We start from the raw sequence: 15,140 nt of genomic DNA, 5'->3' as shown, positions 1-15,140 counted from the left end.
GTGCAGGAGGTTTAAGGGCTTTGAGACGAGAGCTGGAAGGGGGAAAGGTTTTCACCAGCTGGCATCACATCCTAAACATCAGAAACCCGTTTCCAGGTAAAGCAAAACTTTCCCTAAGCCCAGACCCCATACTCTGCACCAGGGTCCCTGCTGTGGCCTGACCCTGATAGCCAACAAGGACAGAAGAGCTCAGGATTCCGCAGGCTCCAGCTCTCCCCCCTTGCCAGGCCCCTCCAAGGAAAACACTATGGTCCCTGACACAGAGCTTTAATGAAACAAAATATCTCACAGAGACAGGCGGGGGCTTTCCCGCTCCTGGCCGCAGAAGACTTGTTGCCTCCAGAGCCCTGCCCTGAACATCCACCTCCAGGGGTAGAAAGAGTCTTAAGGGAAGCTCAGCACCTCTGGCTCGCCAGTCTGCGAGGGGGGATTGGAGGGAGGGCTGGTGAGCTTCTTGCCCTCAGCCAAGACCTTGAAATGCTGTAGGAGAGAGGATTGGAGAAGAGAGCATCAGCTGGGCTGCAGCTAGAGCTGAGCCCCACCTAGAAAATAAAGTTTTCCTTGGGCCAAGTGGCCACAGAGACCTCTTCCCACACCTCTGGCACAAGAGCCTGGTGTTACACCAGAAGCAGTGGCAAACCTTCCTCTGCCCTTCCTGGGGAGAGAAGGCACACGCACCTGTGAATTTTTGAATTCGGAGTAGAGTGAGAAGAGAGTGTGCAAGGACTGGATGTGGTCCTTGTAGACAGGAATGTCCAGGATGGCTAAAAGGGGGCAAAAAGACACACTCTGCCCTGAAACTCTTAGTCTGGCTCTACTAGAGCAGAAAAGTGGAACCCTATGGCAACAGATGGCCAGAAGGGAGCCTTGCTGGGCCAGCCCCACCCCTCATTGCAGAGGCTCTCCCGGCTGGCCCAGGGGCAGGGAACCAGCATGCTCCACTTACCACAAATCAGGTCTGCATATTCAGCCAGGCTGCTGTTGATCTCAGCTGTGGGGAGGCTCACCTGAATGGTGGGGGGGGAGGTATGCTTAGTGCTGGCCGCCTCCCTTAAGAGGAAGCCCACAAGTTCTCCCCAGGCTCCTATTGCCAGGTGCACCTTCCCTCTTGTACAAGGCCCACCACGGAGAATAATGAGGGCGGAGGTATGTCAGGCTACAGCAAGAAGCCCAGGGGAACTGATCAGACCTCCTGGATGTCCGCACCTTGCCCAGCAGCTCTTCAAACTCTGGGGACCACTCCTGCATCAAAGTGTCAATGTCTGGCATGGGCCTGCAAACAGACACAGGGGTCAGCCTGAAAAGAGGGGAGAGGCGGCCAGAGAGGGTCGCTTCTGCCACCTCTTCAATGAAGAGGAGGAGGAGGATCCAGCACTGTGCTTCCCAAACTTAGATGGGCATGCTGCAGAGGCTGCAGGCTACCTGGAATAGTGGACGGTGGCCGGAGGCTTGCAGCGATGGAGCTCACTAATGCTTTCGATCCAGCTGTCAATGGCCTTGGGGTTCTTCTCCGCATTCTCCAGGCTCTTCACTTTGATCTGCTGCTGGAAACAGAGGCCAGATGCGCTCGCTGTCATGCCACCCATGTGCTGCCGTACCAGAGCAGCCCCTCAGCCCTCACCCTCCCCACTCACGGCGACGTTGTGCTGCTTGGAATTCTCTGTCAGCCAAAGAGAGAGCACGGTGGGGTCTGACTGCTTGGTGGACGGCTCATCCAGCACCAGCAAGCCCAGGTTGTCTGCCTTTCCGTCGGGGCGTGGAACCTGCAGGGCACAACCCAAGGTGTCCATAGAAGAAACGTCTCCATTTCCCCCACCTCTGGAGAACGACCCTGGCCAAGAGCGTTTTCTCTAGGAAGCGCAACCACCTCCAGTGAGGCAGAAATGGGGCCCGAGGAATAAGCCAGCAACTTGACCAAACTCCTACGTTTTACTGAGGCCCCTCCGTGTCACAGGCAAGAACGGGGGTGCTGTCCCAGGGAAGAGCTGTCCTGGATGCCCTTCTCAGGCAGCACCGTGCAGGAGCATCAGCGCAAGCAGCGCACCTTTAAGAAGGCGTCAATGTCTCCGACCGCAGGAATGAAGTCCGGAATGAAGGGCTTCAGCTTGTGCTCCAGGTCGATCATTTGCGAGGAGTACCTGAGGGGCAAGACCCTGAGCGGGGCCAGGAAGGACGGCCAAGGCCCCCAGCCCCTCCCGCCCGGCTCTGCCCTCACCTGCGAATGTACTGGAAGAGCTCCTTGATCTCCATGGAGACCGGAAGGTAGTCGTAGTCCGCCGAGTTGTAGGCCCTGCAGAGAAGGGCCGGTGAGGCAGGGAGACCGGGTCTCGGAGCCTGCCTGCCTGCCTGCCGAGGCCTGGACCACCCGCGCAGCAGCAGCGCCACCCGCTCACCCTTCCAGGGGGGCCCCGTGCTCCTCGTCGTCGTCGTCATCCTCCGAGTCTGTCTCCGAGGAGTCCTCGTCCTCGTCCTCCACCTCGTTGCCGCTGAACCTGCGCTGGGAGGCCAGCTGGGCAGCCGCCTTCTCCTGGGGAAGGGAGAGGCTGAGGCGGGGCGGGGTGGGGAGGCTGGCCTCTGCGGGGGCGTGGCGCGCGGGCCTCCCTCCTCCGCACTTCCGGGGCGGGCGGGGCCTACCTTGAGCACCTCCTCGTCGTCGTCCTCGCTGCTGTTCTCGGCCAGACTCTTGTGGGGGCCGCGCGAAGGCCTGGGCCCTGCGGAGAGACGGGGTCAGGGGGGCCCTGTGGGGGGGCCCTGTGGGGGGGGCGCGCCGCGGCTACCTGGCTGGGGCGGGCTGGGCGCGTAGATGCTGGTGACGTCCTCGGTCTCGTTCACCTCCAGGCTCTCGTCGTAGGGCTGGTTCTCCACCAGGCGCGTCTGCGGGGAGAGGGCGGTGAGCGCGGGGTCCGTCCTCCCGCCCCCGCCCGGCGCGCCCCCGCCCCCCGCAGCAGACCTGCAGGCCGGCCTCGGAGGACGGCGGCGCCCCGGCCATGCTCGCGCGCTCGGACGGCCGGGTCGCGGTCTCCGTGGAGACGGCAGCGCTCTCGCGAGACTGCGGGCGGGCCCGTCGCGCGCTGACGCGCTTCCGCCCGGGGGACGTGGCTCGCGCCGCCATCTTGTGTGGCACTCCGAGGAGCAGCAGCGGCGGCCGGACGGCCTCGGACGCGCCATGGTGAGTGCGCCTCCGCCCGGGCTCGGGGCGGCCCTTCCCGGCGGGCGGGCGGGCAGGCGGGCGGGCGTCCCCGGAGAGGCGTCCCCGAGTGCCGCCTGCCGCGCTGACCGCCCCCCCCCGCAGGTGCTCCTGGCCGCAGCCGTGTGCACGAAGGCGGGGAAGGCGCTGGTGTCGCGCCAGTTCGTGGAGATGACGCGCACGCGCGTGGAGGGGCTGCTGGCCGCCTTCCCCAAGCTGATGAACACGGGCCGGCAGCACACCTTCGTGGAGACCGAGAGCGTGCGCTACGTGTACCAGCCGCTGGAGAAGCTCTACGCGCTGCTCATCACCACGCGCAACAGCAACATCCTGGAGGACCTGGAGACGCTGCGGCTCTTCTCGCGCGTGGTGAGGCGGGGGGCGGCCGAGGCGCGGGGGGGCGGGTCCTGGCAGCGGGGGGGGGCGAGCCCCTGCAGGCCCGGCCGCCCCCAGCACTTCCTCTCCCGTCCCTCCAGATCCCCGAGTACTGCCGGGCGCTGGAGGAGAGCGAGATCTCCGAGCACTGCTTCGACCTGATCTTCGCCTTCGACGAGATCGTGGCCCTCGGGTACCGGGAGAACGTCAACCTGGCCCAGATCCGCACCTTCACGGAGATGGACTCGCACGAGGAGAAGGTCTTCAGAGCGGTCCGCGAGGTAGGCCCAGGCGCGCGTTCTCCGCCAGTTCCTGTCTCTTCCCATCCGCCGTGCTGGGCCGAGGCCCTCCGCGCATCTTGGAGACAGAGGCTCAAACACTTGTCTGTTCTTTGCAGACGCAGGAGCGCGAGGCCAAGGCTGAGATGCGCCGGAAGGCCAAGGAGCTGCAGCAGGCGCGCAGGGATGCAGAGCGCCGGGGCGCAAAAGCACCAGGCTTTGGTGGTTTTGGTAGCTCAGCCGTGTCGGGAGGCACCACGGCTGCCATGATCACAGAAACCATCATTGAGACTGAGAAGCCGAAAGCAGCTCCTGCACCTAGCAGGTATAGAAGGACCTGGGTTGTGTTTGGGGCCAAGGAAAGGGCTTAGTAGTGGCCCCCCAGGAGAGCCAATGTGAGGTGTCAACAAGGAGGAGGCTGGCTGCACTCTAGAAGTGGTGCCAGCAGCAGCTTCTCTCCCAGTGTCTTGTTCTGGGCACTTATGGGTTGCTTGAATGTTAGGCTTCTTGGAGGGGGAGATCTGAATGAAGCATTTCTTAACTGGAGTGTGTCATTTTGGCACGCAGGGACTTGATGTGTGGACAGTACAGGTTGGGCTTAGTTATTCCCTTTGGTTCTGTCCAGGCACTCAGGTGGATGGCAAAAAACAGCAAATCAAAGTTTCTTTGCTGCTGTGATTTAAAAACAGCCTTGCTAACCTTTGTGATGCAAGATAAGAGTAATTAAGAAGACAATCCCTCAGTCCTCTTCCAAGTGCTTGCAAAGGAACTTCATTCAGCCCTCCCTTCACCAATGCAAAGTGATCACCTTGCTCAGGGGGAAGGGAGGGGTCCACTGGAGAGAGAAAGATTGATGGATTGTCAGCCAGCTGTTTTTTCTCTCACTAAGGAGGCTATTGACAAAGGACTGTTCAGTTTTTTAAACTGATTATAAAGGACTGCAGTTTTCTCTTCTCCAGAGATCAGCACATTTCTTCTTATTTGCAATGGCCGTTCATGTTGAGTCAAATCCATGTATCAAAAATCTGTGTATAAATAGGCTGGTCTTGTATTTGATCTTGCATTGAGCTTTGTGGAATGGGGGGAAGGGAAGAGACTGCCGTGGTAGCAGCACAAGCACTCACAGGGTTGACTGAGGAAAATTGCATTTGTTTTGTTCACTAGGCCGTCTGGTTCCAACAAGGCACTCAAATTGGGTGCGAAGGGGAAGGAAGTGGATAATTTTGTGGACAAGTTAAAGTCGGAAGGAGAGAACATTGTCACCTCTTCCGTTGGCAAGCGCTCTTCAGAAACAGCCACTGTTCTTGCGCCACCTGTGAACATGGAGAGGTGGGTGTCAGGTTCTGGGATAGCGAGGAGAGGGCAATGTTTGAGGTAGTTGCTGCTGTACTTCAATCCCTACTTTTGGGTCTTTGGCCTGACACAGCCTGGTTTTCTGTGAGGGAACGTCCTGGGCGCTCTGCTGTTTTGGGGGGAGCCGGCCTCTTTTGTGTGTGCTTCCCAGCAGGCAGTCCTTGGGCACCTGGTAGAACCTGAACAAGAAGTTCTCACTGCTGTACACTAGCGCAGCTGCTTCACTTGGGGCAAGAACTGCATCACCCTGTACTTAGTAGCAAGGAGGAAGGGGTACACACAGTTCAAGCAGCTGGTCCAGACCACGAGGCAGAGGCAGCAAGAGGAGTGGTCGGCAGGGGCTGCTACTTGTGGGGCTCATGCTGTGGAGATGGAGCTTTCCCTATCTTTGGGCCTCTGTGTGCAGCCTCCCTGTGTGTTTTGATCCCTGCTCTCTTCTCTCAGCGTGCACATGAAGATAGAGGAGAAGATCTCGCTGACCTGTGGCCGGGACGGGGGGCTGCAGAACATGGAGCTGCACGGCATGATCATGCTCCGGATCCTAGATGAGAAGTTTGCCCGCATTCGCATCCACGTTGAGAACGAGGACAAGAAGGGGGTGCAGCTCCAGGTACAGCTGGCCTGGTTGCTGCCTATGTGGGTGAAGCTGCAGAATTGGGAGGGGGGATGTGGGGGAGGGGTGTGCAGCATAACCAGGTGGGGAAGTAGCATTGGCAGCCTCTGATTGTTGGGGTGGCACGTGACCTGCTGCAGATGAAGTTTCCCTCCAGGGAGATGGCGTAGCCTGGGGGTAGTGATGGATGCGGCTCTTTACTGGAAGCCTGAGTAACACCTGCCGTGAGGCGCCTGCCTGGCTCTGCCAGGGTGCTGCCTGTAACTTCTTCCAGAAAGGCTGCTTGGCTTCAGTTACTCAGGCACTGCTAATGCGCAGATAACGTGACTGTTGTGCTTTCTGTAAAAGCAGCCTGCAAATTCTAGTTGCAAATACAGCTGCTAGCTGGGACTAGCCCTAGAGGACATGCCGCACCTTGCTGGCTGCTGGTCCGTTTCCAAGCATGTCTCAGGCCATTGGTGTTGAGTGGTCAGGCCCTGGGGTGGCTGGACTCTCCTACAACAATCCCTTGTCTGCTGAGGCCTGCTGCTGTGGTGGCGAAGGCATCCTGCCTGTGGAATGCTCCCTTTGGGAGGCCCATCTGGTAGTCGCTCTGATCTCCTTTCAGTGTCAGGTAAAAGCCGTTCAGAAAACAACGGTTTCAGAAAACCTCTTGAAAAATCCTTGTGGGTGTTGCTGCAGGCTAGAATGGTGCTACTCCTAGCTCTGCTGTTTCCAGTCTTCTGGAATCTGTTTTGGGCTCAATGGTTTCTTGTGGGTTTTGTTGCAGGTTACCTTTGTGTGGTGACTGCTCTGGGGTCAGGAGGTCTCCCACCCCTGCAGCAGACTGTGGCCCCGCTTTCTGGATTTGGGCCAGTGGTAATGGGAGATGGGGTGTTTCACTTTGTCCTCCCTTGCATTCTACAAGAGCAGTTGTTTCTCAAGCAGTTTTTCCAGTCGAGTGCACAAACTGGTGACCATCATCTCTGGTCAAGGGATTATCACTAGCCTTCTCTGACTGGCTATCTGCCCTGTCCCAGTTAGGAAGATGGGAAGCTACCTTGGGTTGAGTCCTTGAACCTTGTGGGTCAATGTTGTTGACCCAGGCTGACAACAGCTCTCTAGGGTTTCAGCAGAGAAGCATTTTTTTTAGACCAAGCAGTCCCCTCTCTATCATTCTGAGCACAAGGGAGCTGATCAGACATCGCAGCTAGTCAGCCCAGAATTTGAGGGGTGGGGCTTCTGCCTCCCTGCCCTGGAGACTCTGGGAGCACCAGCCAATTCTCTTGTCATGTTTTTCCCTTCAGACTCACCCCAACGTTGACAAGAAGCTTTTTACAGCAGATTCCCTGATTGGTCTGAAGAATCCCGAGAAGTCTTTCCCTATCAACAGTGATGTGGGGGTGCTGAAATGGCGGCTGCAGACCACGGAAGAGTCGCTCATTCCTCTGACGAGTGAGTGTAGTGGCGCTTGCAAGGGTTTTGCCCCAGGAGTCCCATGGTGCAGAGGCCAAGGCAGGTGTGGCCAGCCTGCCTTGACAGGCAAGGCCTGTTCTGAGAGGCCCCTGCTGGCATTGTTGGGCCATTCCTGGTCCTCAAGGAGAGCCTGTCAGCTGGGAAAGTTCACACCGTCAATAGGGTGCCTCTTTACTCTAGTCAACTGCTGGCCGTCAGAGAGCGGGAGTGGCTGCGATGTCAACATTGAGTATGAGCTGCAGGAGGAGAGCCTGGAGTTGAATGATGTGACTATCACCATCCCCTTGCCGTGAGTACCTGGCTTGGTTTTTCTGGCAGCAACCTGAAGACTCTCTCATGCAGGGTGTGCGCCGCGGGGGGAGTTCCTCCACTGACCTTGGTTTGCTTATACAGATCTGGTGTGGGAGCTCCCGTGATTGGGGAAATCGATGGTGAATATCGCCATGACAGTCGGAAGAACATCCTGGAGTGGTGCCTGCCTGTAATCGATGCCAAAAACAAGAGTGGCAGCCTCGAGTTCAGCATTGCAGGGCAGCCCAACGACTTCTTCCCTGTGCACCTCTCCTTCATTTCCAAGAAGAACTACTGCAACATACAGGCAAGTCCAGGGAAGGAAGACCGCTGGCTGCGCCATGCACAGCGGGGACTGCTGGCTGTCCTGGCCCCCTATGCAGCTCACTCTGCAGTTGGAAAACCCTCTTCTGGGTGCCTGCCATGAACTCCAGCTCAGGGTGTTTTCTTCCAGCCAGCAGTGGCTTTTCAAAGACCCCAGGAAAGATAAGAGATTCAGCCCTGTCCATGCTAGGCACTTGATTTGCTCCTTCCAAAGACGTAGGCTGCCTTGGGTGTGTCATCCCAGTGCTGTCCAGCTCTCGTGGGCTGTTGAACTGAGATCCCCTGTGTGCGCACCCAACAGATGGCCTCATCTGACACAGGCCCAGTCCACTTGAGGTCCTAGTAGGCCAAGCCAGAAGGGAGTGCCTGCCTTTTCTTCAGGTGTGTCCGTCTGTGCTGTGGAAAGAGCTGTTCTTGCTGATCTTGGAATGTGTGCTCTTTTTCTCTGCTTTTAGGTCACCAAAGTGACGCAGGTGGATGGGAACAGCCCAGTGAGGTTCTCCACAGAGACCACTTTCCTTGTGGACAAGTATGAGATCCTGTAGCTCCCGCCACGAGGAAGCAGTGAGGAAGATGCGGAGGCTGTGATTCCTTGTGTAAGGGCTGCAGCCCTCTCTGTGTCAGTGGAGTCTGACACACCCGTTTGCCCACCTCCATTTCCAAGGTTCCGGGCCGGCAGGGAGAGGCTGCTTGCTTCTCTGGCCAGGCTGGGCCAGGCCTGCCCCTCTTCGTGACCCTGAAGCACACTCCACTCGTGCTCCAGTCTGCAGTGGCCACTTCCCATTTTGTTTTGTTCTCAGTGGTGGTAGCAGCCAGAGGTGACCAACTCGAACCCTTTGCCAACCATAACAGGACAGGCAGACAAAGACTGGCACCCCTTCCCTGGTGCAGTTGCACCCTTGCCAATAAATTGTGTTGGGGGAGGGGCTTTGCTACGGGCACAGCTCTGTGCCTGGCTCGGACCATTTCTGGACTCTTCTACCACCTGCCCGGAGCTGCTGCCCAACCAAAGGGCTGCCAAGGACATGTTTCAGGCCCTTCAAAATCCTTGTCACTTGAGGGGGCACTGGTGACTCCTAGCTGTCAGGGATGGCTCTAGCAGCTTCGGGCATGTGCTCTCCTGCTGTAGAAGTCACTGGCCTCTCTCACATTGCCTTGTTGGTGTGGCCCTTTCCAGAGAGTGCCCTGGGTGAATGGGGGAGGGGTTGCCTGTACTGTAGGTGACAGCCATGAACCGCATTGACTTGGCTGTGTTAAAAAGTTGTCTGATTTTAGCTCCACTATTGAATGAAGCACCCTCCCTTACAGTACATTCTGTGTGTGTGTGGAGGGAAGGGGGGTATTTAAGAAGATTTTGTAACCCTATGCAGCGAAGCGCTAGGCCCTGTAACACATTCCAATGTACACACAGACCCTCTCGGCCCCGCAAATAAAGAGCATTCTCAAAGGAGCTGCTGGACATGATTGGCTGCCTGGAAAAGGAGGGGGGACTGCTGCTGGCTGGCAGGCGGGGGGGCATGTGGGGCACAGAGCAAACCCTGAGCTGCTCCAACTCGTCCTTGGCAACAGCACAGCAGAGAAGCAATGTCCCGCCTCTGGGCCTGAGACAGGTCTCCCCTTGACCAGGGCTCTCTCTGCTGCTCCTAGTCACCCACAGCTGGAGGAGTCTGTCAAGGCTGCCTTGGAGGAGGCTTGCACAAACCGATGAAGCTCTCAGTCTGGGTTGTGATGAAAATGAGGGGAGGGAGCATGCTGAAGGAGCTTCCTTCTCCCCTAGCCCAACCTTTGGGGCCTGAGCTATCTGGCTGAGATTTAGCTGCAGGGCAAGGGAGGGGGCTTGTTACAGCAGTGGGCAGGTGTTTGCATGTCAGAAGCTGGAGCAGGCCTGCCCACATTGGTCCTCCTTCCCCCCCCCCACCTACAAAGAAGAATGTGGGGGAGTACTGCTGCTTATGGCTGAAGGTAGTCCATTACAGTGGATTTCGAGGGGGCAAAGAGCTTCATGAAGAGTGTTGCTGCACTGCTCCCAGCTTGTCTGTTACAAACTACTGCTGCTCCCTTGTTAGGGGTGTGACAAGGAAAGGTGACCCAAGGGAGTGACAGGCTTCCAAGGCTTACTGTCCTATTTTCAAGCTGGCCTTGAGTTCCAACTCCTAGCCTTCAAGCACTGTAGTGCTCTGAGAGCTGCCAGCCAGCATGGAATTGGGGGGGCAGCTTGGTGCCCAAGGCTGACCACATGCCCAGCATGTGTGGGGCCCTGTCTGACCCCCATCCCTGAAAGCCTGACTCCCTTGTGGTATGAATCTGCCCTTCTGTTTGTTGAGCCAGCCTGCATATGGGAGGCAGGGCTGAGTGGGAGCGTTGCCTGGATTCACCAACACAGAAGTGATGCTTGGAAAGGGGCATGGCTGGGGCTGGAGGAAATGCCTGGATCCTGCTTTCTGCTCTGGTCACATGCGCACGGCCCCTAAGGGTGCTCACTCTTCTCTAGGGCCCCTGTAGAACACTCAGCTGCAGACCTTCAGGTGCTCTTTAGCTCTGAGCTGGAAGAGAAGGGGGTTGGGCCTGGTCACATCTCCCAAAATGCAGAGGGATTGTAATGTCTACAGGTGCCTGAGGTGGTCAAACCAGAGAGAGACTGGGGGTGTACCCTGCACAGTTGTGATGTAATACAGTATTTGGTTCACTGTAGGTCATGTAGGTAATGGTTCACTGTAGGTCATGTCCTGAGAATGGATGATGGGCGGATCCCAAAGGATCTCCAATATGGAGAACTCGTGCAAGGAAAGCGCCCTACAGGTAGACCACAGCTGCGATACAAGGACATCTGCAAGAGGGATCTGAAGGCCTTAGGGATGGACCTCAACAAGTGGGAAACCCTGGCCTCTGAGCGGCCCGCTTGGAGGCAGGCTGTGCAGCATGGCCTTTCCCAGTTTGAAGAGACACTTGGCCAACAGTCTGAGGCAAAGAAGGAAAGCCCACAGCCAGGGAGACAGGCCAGGGACAGACTGCACTTGGTCCCAGTGTGGAAGGGATTGTCACTCCCGAATTGGCCTTTTCAACCACACTAGACGCTGTGCCAGAACCACCTTTCAGAGCGCGATACCAGATACCAGAGTCTTTTGACTGAAGGTTGCCAATAGTAGTAGTAGTAGTAGTAGGTAATGAGTAACTGTTGCTTTGGCAGACTTGTTGGCCTGTGCTTGGTGAGGGGATGGATGCACTGCCTGACCAAGAGAGGCCTTTGCCTGCTTCCGCAGAGCCCACAAATAGCTTGGCATGTAGGCGCATCTCCACCATCACCCTGTCATCAGCCATTTGGAGTGCTCTTGGTGCACCTTATGGGGCCAGCAACTATGGCAGTTGCTGAAGCAGAGTACATGAAGCGCTTTGGACACTGAATTGCCTGCTTTGTCTCGTGAAAAACAAGTGGCAGCTTGTGAGAGCAGAGCTGCCTGTGGGGCGCTGCTCTGGCCTGCAGTGGTCTCGTCCCTTCCCTGCCACTGACTGAAAAGCACTTGTGTGCGCAGCAGCTGTGGGACTCAGTTGCGTAATGCAGCACAGGGGCTTGATGGATTCCAGATGTGTGCACCCAGCAGCGTCCAGGGCTCAGACTGTGGGAAACGAGGGGCTGCTCTGTTATGCTGAACCTTCATCCCGCCCAGCCAGCCAAAGACCAGCTGGATGCCGCCTGGGCAGGGCAGCTGAGGCTGGAGGCCGGGCACTGCTGGGCAGTGGGCAGTCGCTTTACGGTGACCCCAACTGTGGCCACTTGGCACCCAGAGCCTCCCCTCAGCTGCCCGGCCAGTGACTCAGAGCAGGAAGGCTGCCAGGAAAGTGGAAGGGGCCGCTCTCCTTCGGGCCGACAGGGAGCCTCTTGGCCCGCTCCGGTTCCCACCCTGCCCTGCTTTTCCAGAAGGTTCCTTCTGAATCAGGCCAGGCGTGGCTGTGGGGCTGCCCCCCCCTCCCGAAAGGCGGCTGCCTGTTGCTCCTCATCGTCGGAGCTGAGCGGGCCCCCATGTGGCATCTTCCTGCCTGCCTGTCGGGGAACGCAAGCGCTGCGGGAGGCAGGCACTGAGAAGGTGAGCAGGTGGAGAACCGGGAGCGAGGTGGGGGGCAAGGCCTGGCCCCCAAGACAAGAACCCTGCTTGCCACAGCAGCCGCCCGAGCAGCCTGCCCTCCTGCCGCAGCCGGCACGCAGATAGACTGCCTCCGACCCTGGAGGCTCCGCGCGGGCTAACGGCCCCTGCAAGACCTGCTCTCTTTTTCATGCGGACTCTCCGCAGCCCTGCCCCGGCCCCCATCGCCCGGCAGCCGCGGGGAAGAGGGTGCACGTGCCCAGGAGCCGCAGGCCTCGCCGGCCGGGCTTTGTTCGCCAGGCTCGGGTTGCGGGGCGCCTGCTCTCCGGTTTCCAGCTCCTCCCTCCCGCGGACACAGCGCGGGGCACTGCCAGGGCCGGAGGGGAGGGGAGGGGCGGGGCGAGCCAGCCCCGGCCTTGCCCGCGCCGGGCGGCAGCAGCAGCTCAGGCTGGCACCGAACGGGGGCGGCGAACAAAGGCCGGGCGCGGCCGGGGGGGCTCCTCCGCTCGGCGCTCCTCCTTCCTTCCTTCCTCTGGGCTGGAGCGGAGGGGCGGCCCCTCGCTGCTGAAATCGGAGCCGAGACGGGACGGGGGAGACGCGGCACTCCGCGCTCCTCTCCATCGGACGGAGCGGGACCCCGAGAGAGGCAGGTAGGCAGGCAGAGGCGGTCCACAGACGGGGCCGCCCCGTCGGCGAGGCGACCGGCGGGACGGGGGCGCAGGACTGCCCTCCTCCCTAGACGGGGCGCACCTGCGGGCAGCGGAACGGGGAGGGCTCGGACTCCCCCCGCGCCCGGGAAGGACGCGTCCCCGCGTGGGAGTCTCTCCCACTCTTCTTTGTGTGCGGGGAGGGGCGTCCGCGCGTGCCCCCCCCCGCAACATCGGATCGTCCGTTTCCAAAAGGAGGGGCGGCCCGATGGCACCTCGGAGGGGCCGCCGGCCTCCCTCCCTGCCCGGACGTGGCGCATTCCACGCATTTTTGGCATTTTTCTTCCCTAATCTGAGCCGCGCGTCGGGTCTCCGGCGGGGCGGGGGCACCCGCAGCCCGGCCTGGTCGGCCAAGGGCAGTCGCTGCTGCCCAGCTGTACAGGTAGAGAAAACGGGGTCGGTGCCCCGCCCGAGGGGACCTTATTCTGAGCCAGCTCCAGCAGTGGTACTGAATGGGAGGGGCTCCGCAGGCATCCGGAGAGCATCTGACCATGCACAGAGCGTGCGCCTCTCCTCCCTCTGGAACTGGGGGAGGACGTTGTGTTTGCTCTTACAGCACCGATGGGGGGGGGATGTTTGTGGCAACAGAGGGGTTTGGGTGCAGCCACCACTTTTGGGACAGGTCAGAGGTGCAGGAGGGAGCCCAAGGGCGACACCGTTTGCACCTCTGCCCAAGAGGCAGAGCACCTCTGGATCCAGTGCCAGCCACTGGTGGCAGGATCAGTTTGGCAAAGGGATGCTTTCAGTGACGGGGGGGGGGGGATTCCTGGGAGCCTCCACCATCCTGTGCTTCAAGCAGCATCAGCTCTTGATCGGGCAGGAGGTTTAACTAGAGTGCGCATGATGACCCTGTGGAACTCATTGCACCAGTGAACAATGAGGGAGGCACTGGTGGAAGACAGGCTCATCAACAGCTGTTAGCCATGGCTGGATAGTGGTGTGGAGGAGCTGGAGGCTGAGGGTGCAGCCACTTGCTTGCAGGGCTTTGAAGCAATTGCCTTGAGTGCTGTTAGGAGACTTTGGACTGGGGCTGGGAGCTCTCAAGCTCCTGAGCTTATCCTAAGGCAGTGTTTCTCAAACTGTGGGTCGGGACCCACTAGGTGGGCCACAAGCCAATTTCAGGTGGGTCCCCATTCATTTCACTATTTTATTTTTAATAGATTAGACTGGTATGTGACTGCAGATGGGCAAACGCGACAGGTCTATACTTTTAACAGGCTGCTATGTACAGTATATTCTTTTAACAATGACAGTCACTCTTGGGTAAGTTTAGGTAGGATTCCATCCTAAGATTGTTAAAAAATTTCCCGCTTGATGACATCACTTCGTCATGACATCACTTCCAGTGGGTCCTGACAGATTCTCATTCTAAAAAGTGGGTCCCAACGCTGAAAGTTTGAGAACCACTGTGCTAAGGGTTTGCTTGACTCTCTGATGCTCCTTTCGAGGGACAGATTCTGGGGGGGGGGGAGTCAAGTGACAGCTGTAGAACTGACCCTGGAGGTTGATTTTGGATTGAGGTTAGAAAGGGGGCCACCCTACTCCCCTGCTGCTAGTCCCAGCACCAGGCCTGAAAGAAGGGAGAAGTGCATGTGTTGCCATCGGGGTGAGCCCCCCTGGGGGCATTTCTGCTCAACAGTCCTTGTCTCCCTTCTGGGTCTCAGAAGGTGTGAGATGCATAATCAGGGTGTGAATAAAATGGAGGAAAAACTAGTGGATAGAAGTCGGATTAGCCACTGGACAATGGTCAGGAGACCTGGTGGAGAGTGTCTCCCTTAGCAACTCCAGCCAGGGTGCTGGCCTGTGCCTGGGGCTGCCCTCTATTTTGGAGTGGGGCAGGGCAAGGAGCCCCCTGTCATTAGGGAGGGGACAGGCTGGAGCGTCACAGCTGGGACTCCTTGTCCGGGGGCTGAAATGCCCGTGGCCCTTGTTGTTGTTGTCATCCCAGTGTGTTGCCCTGGCAACCATTGACCCAGGCCATGCCTCATCCCTGGGCTGCGCCTGGAGGGGGGTCATGACAGGAAGGGCTGCTTCCTCCTGCTGATGAAGACACACTGGCTGCCAGAGGAACCCACAGCTGGAGCAGTGCTGTCGTCATGGGCCACTTTCTCCAGCTGCCTTGGAGGGGCTCCTGGGACCCATTTCTCTGGCTAGGGAGCTCTTCAGGGCTGGGGGGAAGCTGCTGGGCACGCCCACCTTGGCCTTGTGAGAAAGGATGGTCTGTGGCCGCCTGGGAGCTGCAGGCACCCCCCCCCCCCACACACACACACAGTGATGTTCTGCCAAGCCCAGCCCTGGAGGGGACGTGAGAGCCTCAGCCCACTCCTTGCAGCTGGATGTCTCAGTTGTGGGCCCTGGTTGGAGGTGACCAGGCAGAGCTGCTTCCTCCTCTCTGGCCAGGGAGCGCCCTGGCCTCTGCTGGCTGGCTTCCCAGCAAGTGGCCCCTGGCCAGCCAGCAGTGGTGGGTGGCTGGGCTGG

At 58.8% G+C, this 15,140-nt stretch overlaps 3 protein-coding genes across 22 annotated transcripts in view; 2 read left to right on the top strand and 1 right to left on the bottom strand.

Annotated features, from left to right (window-relative positions):
* Window positions 1-251: 251 nt before the first annotated feature.
* Window positions 252-3,038, bottom strand: IFT46 (intraflagellar transport 46). Of its 3 annotated transcripts, none has more exons than XM_066639452.1 (12): window positions 2,951-3,038; window positions 2,778-2,874; window positions 2,635-2,711; window positions 2,394-2,527; window positions 2,216-2,290; window positions 2,045-2,138; window positions 1,635-1,763; window positions 1,423-1,544; window positions 1,207-1,273; window positions 947-1,007; window positions 679-764; window positions 252-480 (listed from the first exon to the last, which is right to left on the bottom strand). In XM_066639452.1, exons 1-12 carry the CDS (start codon window positions 2,987-2,989, stop codon window positions 385-387), a joined length of 1,077 nt encoding a protein of 358 aa, XP_066495549.1. In that variant the 5' UTR covers window positions 2,990-3,038; the 3' UTR covers window positions 252-384. The 3 variants fall into 3 exon arrangements, with proteins under 3 accessions (XP_066495549.1, XP_066495550.1, XP_066495551.1); XM_066639453.1 differs by having other exon boundaries at window positions 1,423-1,541; XM_066639454.1 differs by lacking the exon at window positions 679-764 and having other exon boundaries at window positions 365-480.
* Window positions 2,973-9,326, top strand: ARCN1 (archain 1). The gene is made up of 10 exons (XM_066639450.1): window positions 2,973-3,169; window positions 3,293-3,556; window positions 3,664-3,843; window positions 3,960-4,165; window positions 5,005-5,169; window positions 5,638-5,803; window positions 7,093-7,240; window positions 7,442-7,550; window positions 7,655-7,859; window positions 8,332-9,326. Exons 1-10 carry the CDS (start codon window positions 3,167-3,169, stop codon window positions 8,419-8,421), a joined length of 1,536 nt encoding a protein of 511 aa, XP_066495547.1. The 5' UTR covers window positions 2,973-3,166; the 3' UTR covers window positions 8,422-9,326.
* Window positions 9,327-11,905: 2,579 nt separating this feature from the next.
* PHLDB1 (pleckstrin homology like domain family B member 1) overlaps window positions 11,906-15,140 on the top strand; it is a 36,628-nt gene continuing 33,393 nt past the window's right edge. For 17 of the 18 annotated variants that reach the window (XM_066639259.1, XM_066639258.1, XM_066639244.1 and 14 more), the window contains exon 1: window positions 12,451-12,605. The gene's annotated coding sequence lies outside the window, so the exon portion shown is untranslated. Of the gene's footprint in view, window positions 11,959-12,450; window positions 12,606-15,140 lie in introns of those variants that run through there. The other variant, XM_066639240.1, reaches the window with a different exon arrangement.

Source organism: Tiliqua scincoides, chromosome 11, assembly GCF_035046505.1.
Source record: "Tiliqua scincoides isolate rTilSci1 chromosome 11, rTilSci1.hap2, whole genome shotgun sequence".
In the NCBI taxonomy this organism is placed as follows: domain Eukaryota; kingdom Metazoa; phylum Chordata; class Lepidosauria; order Squamata; family Scincidae; genus Tiliqua; species Tiliqua scincoides.
Note: the sequence above shows the minus strand (reverse complement) of the source record. Positions and strands in the feature narration are given on the sequence as shown.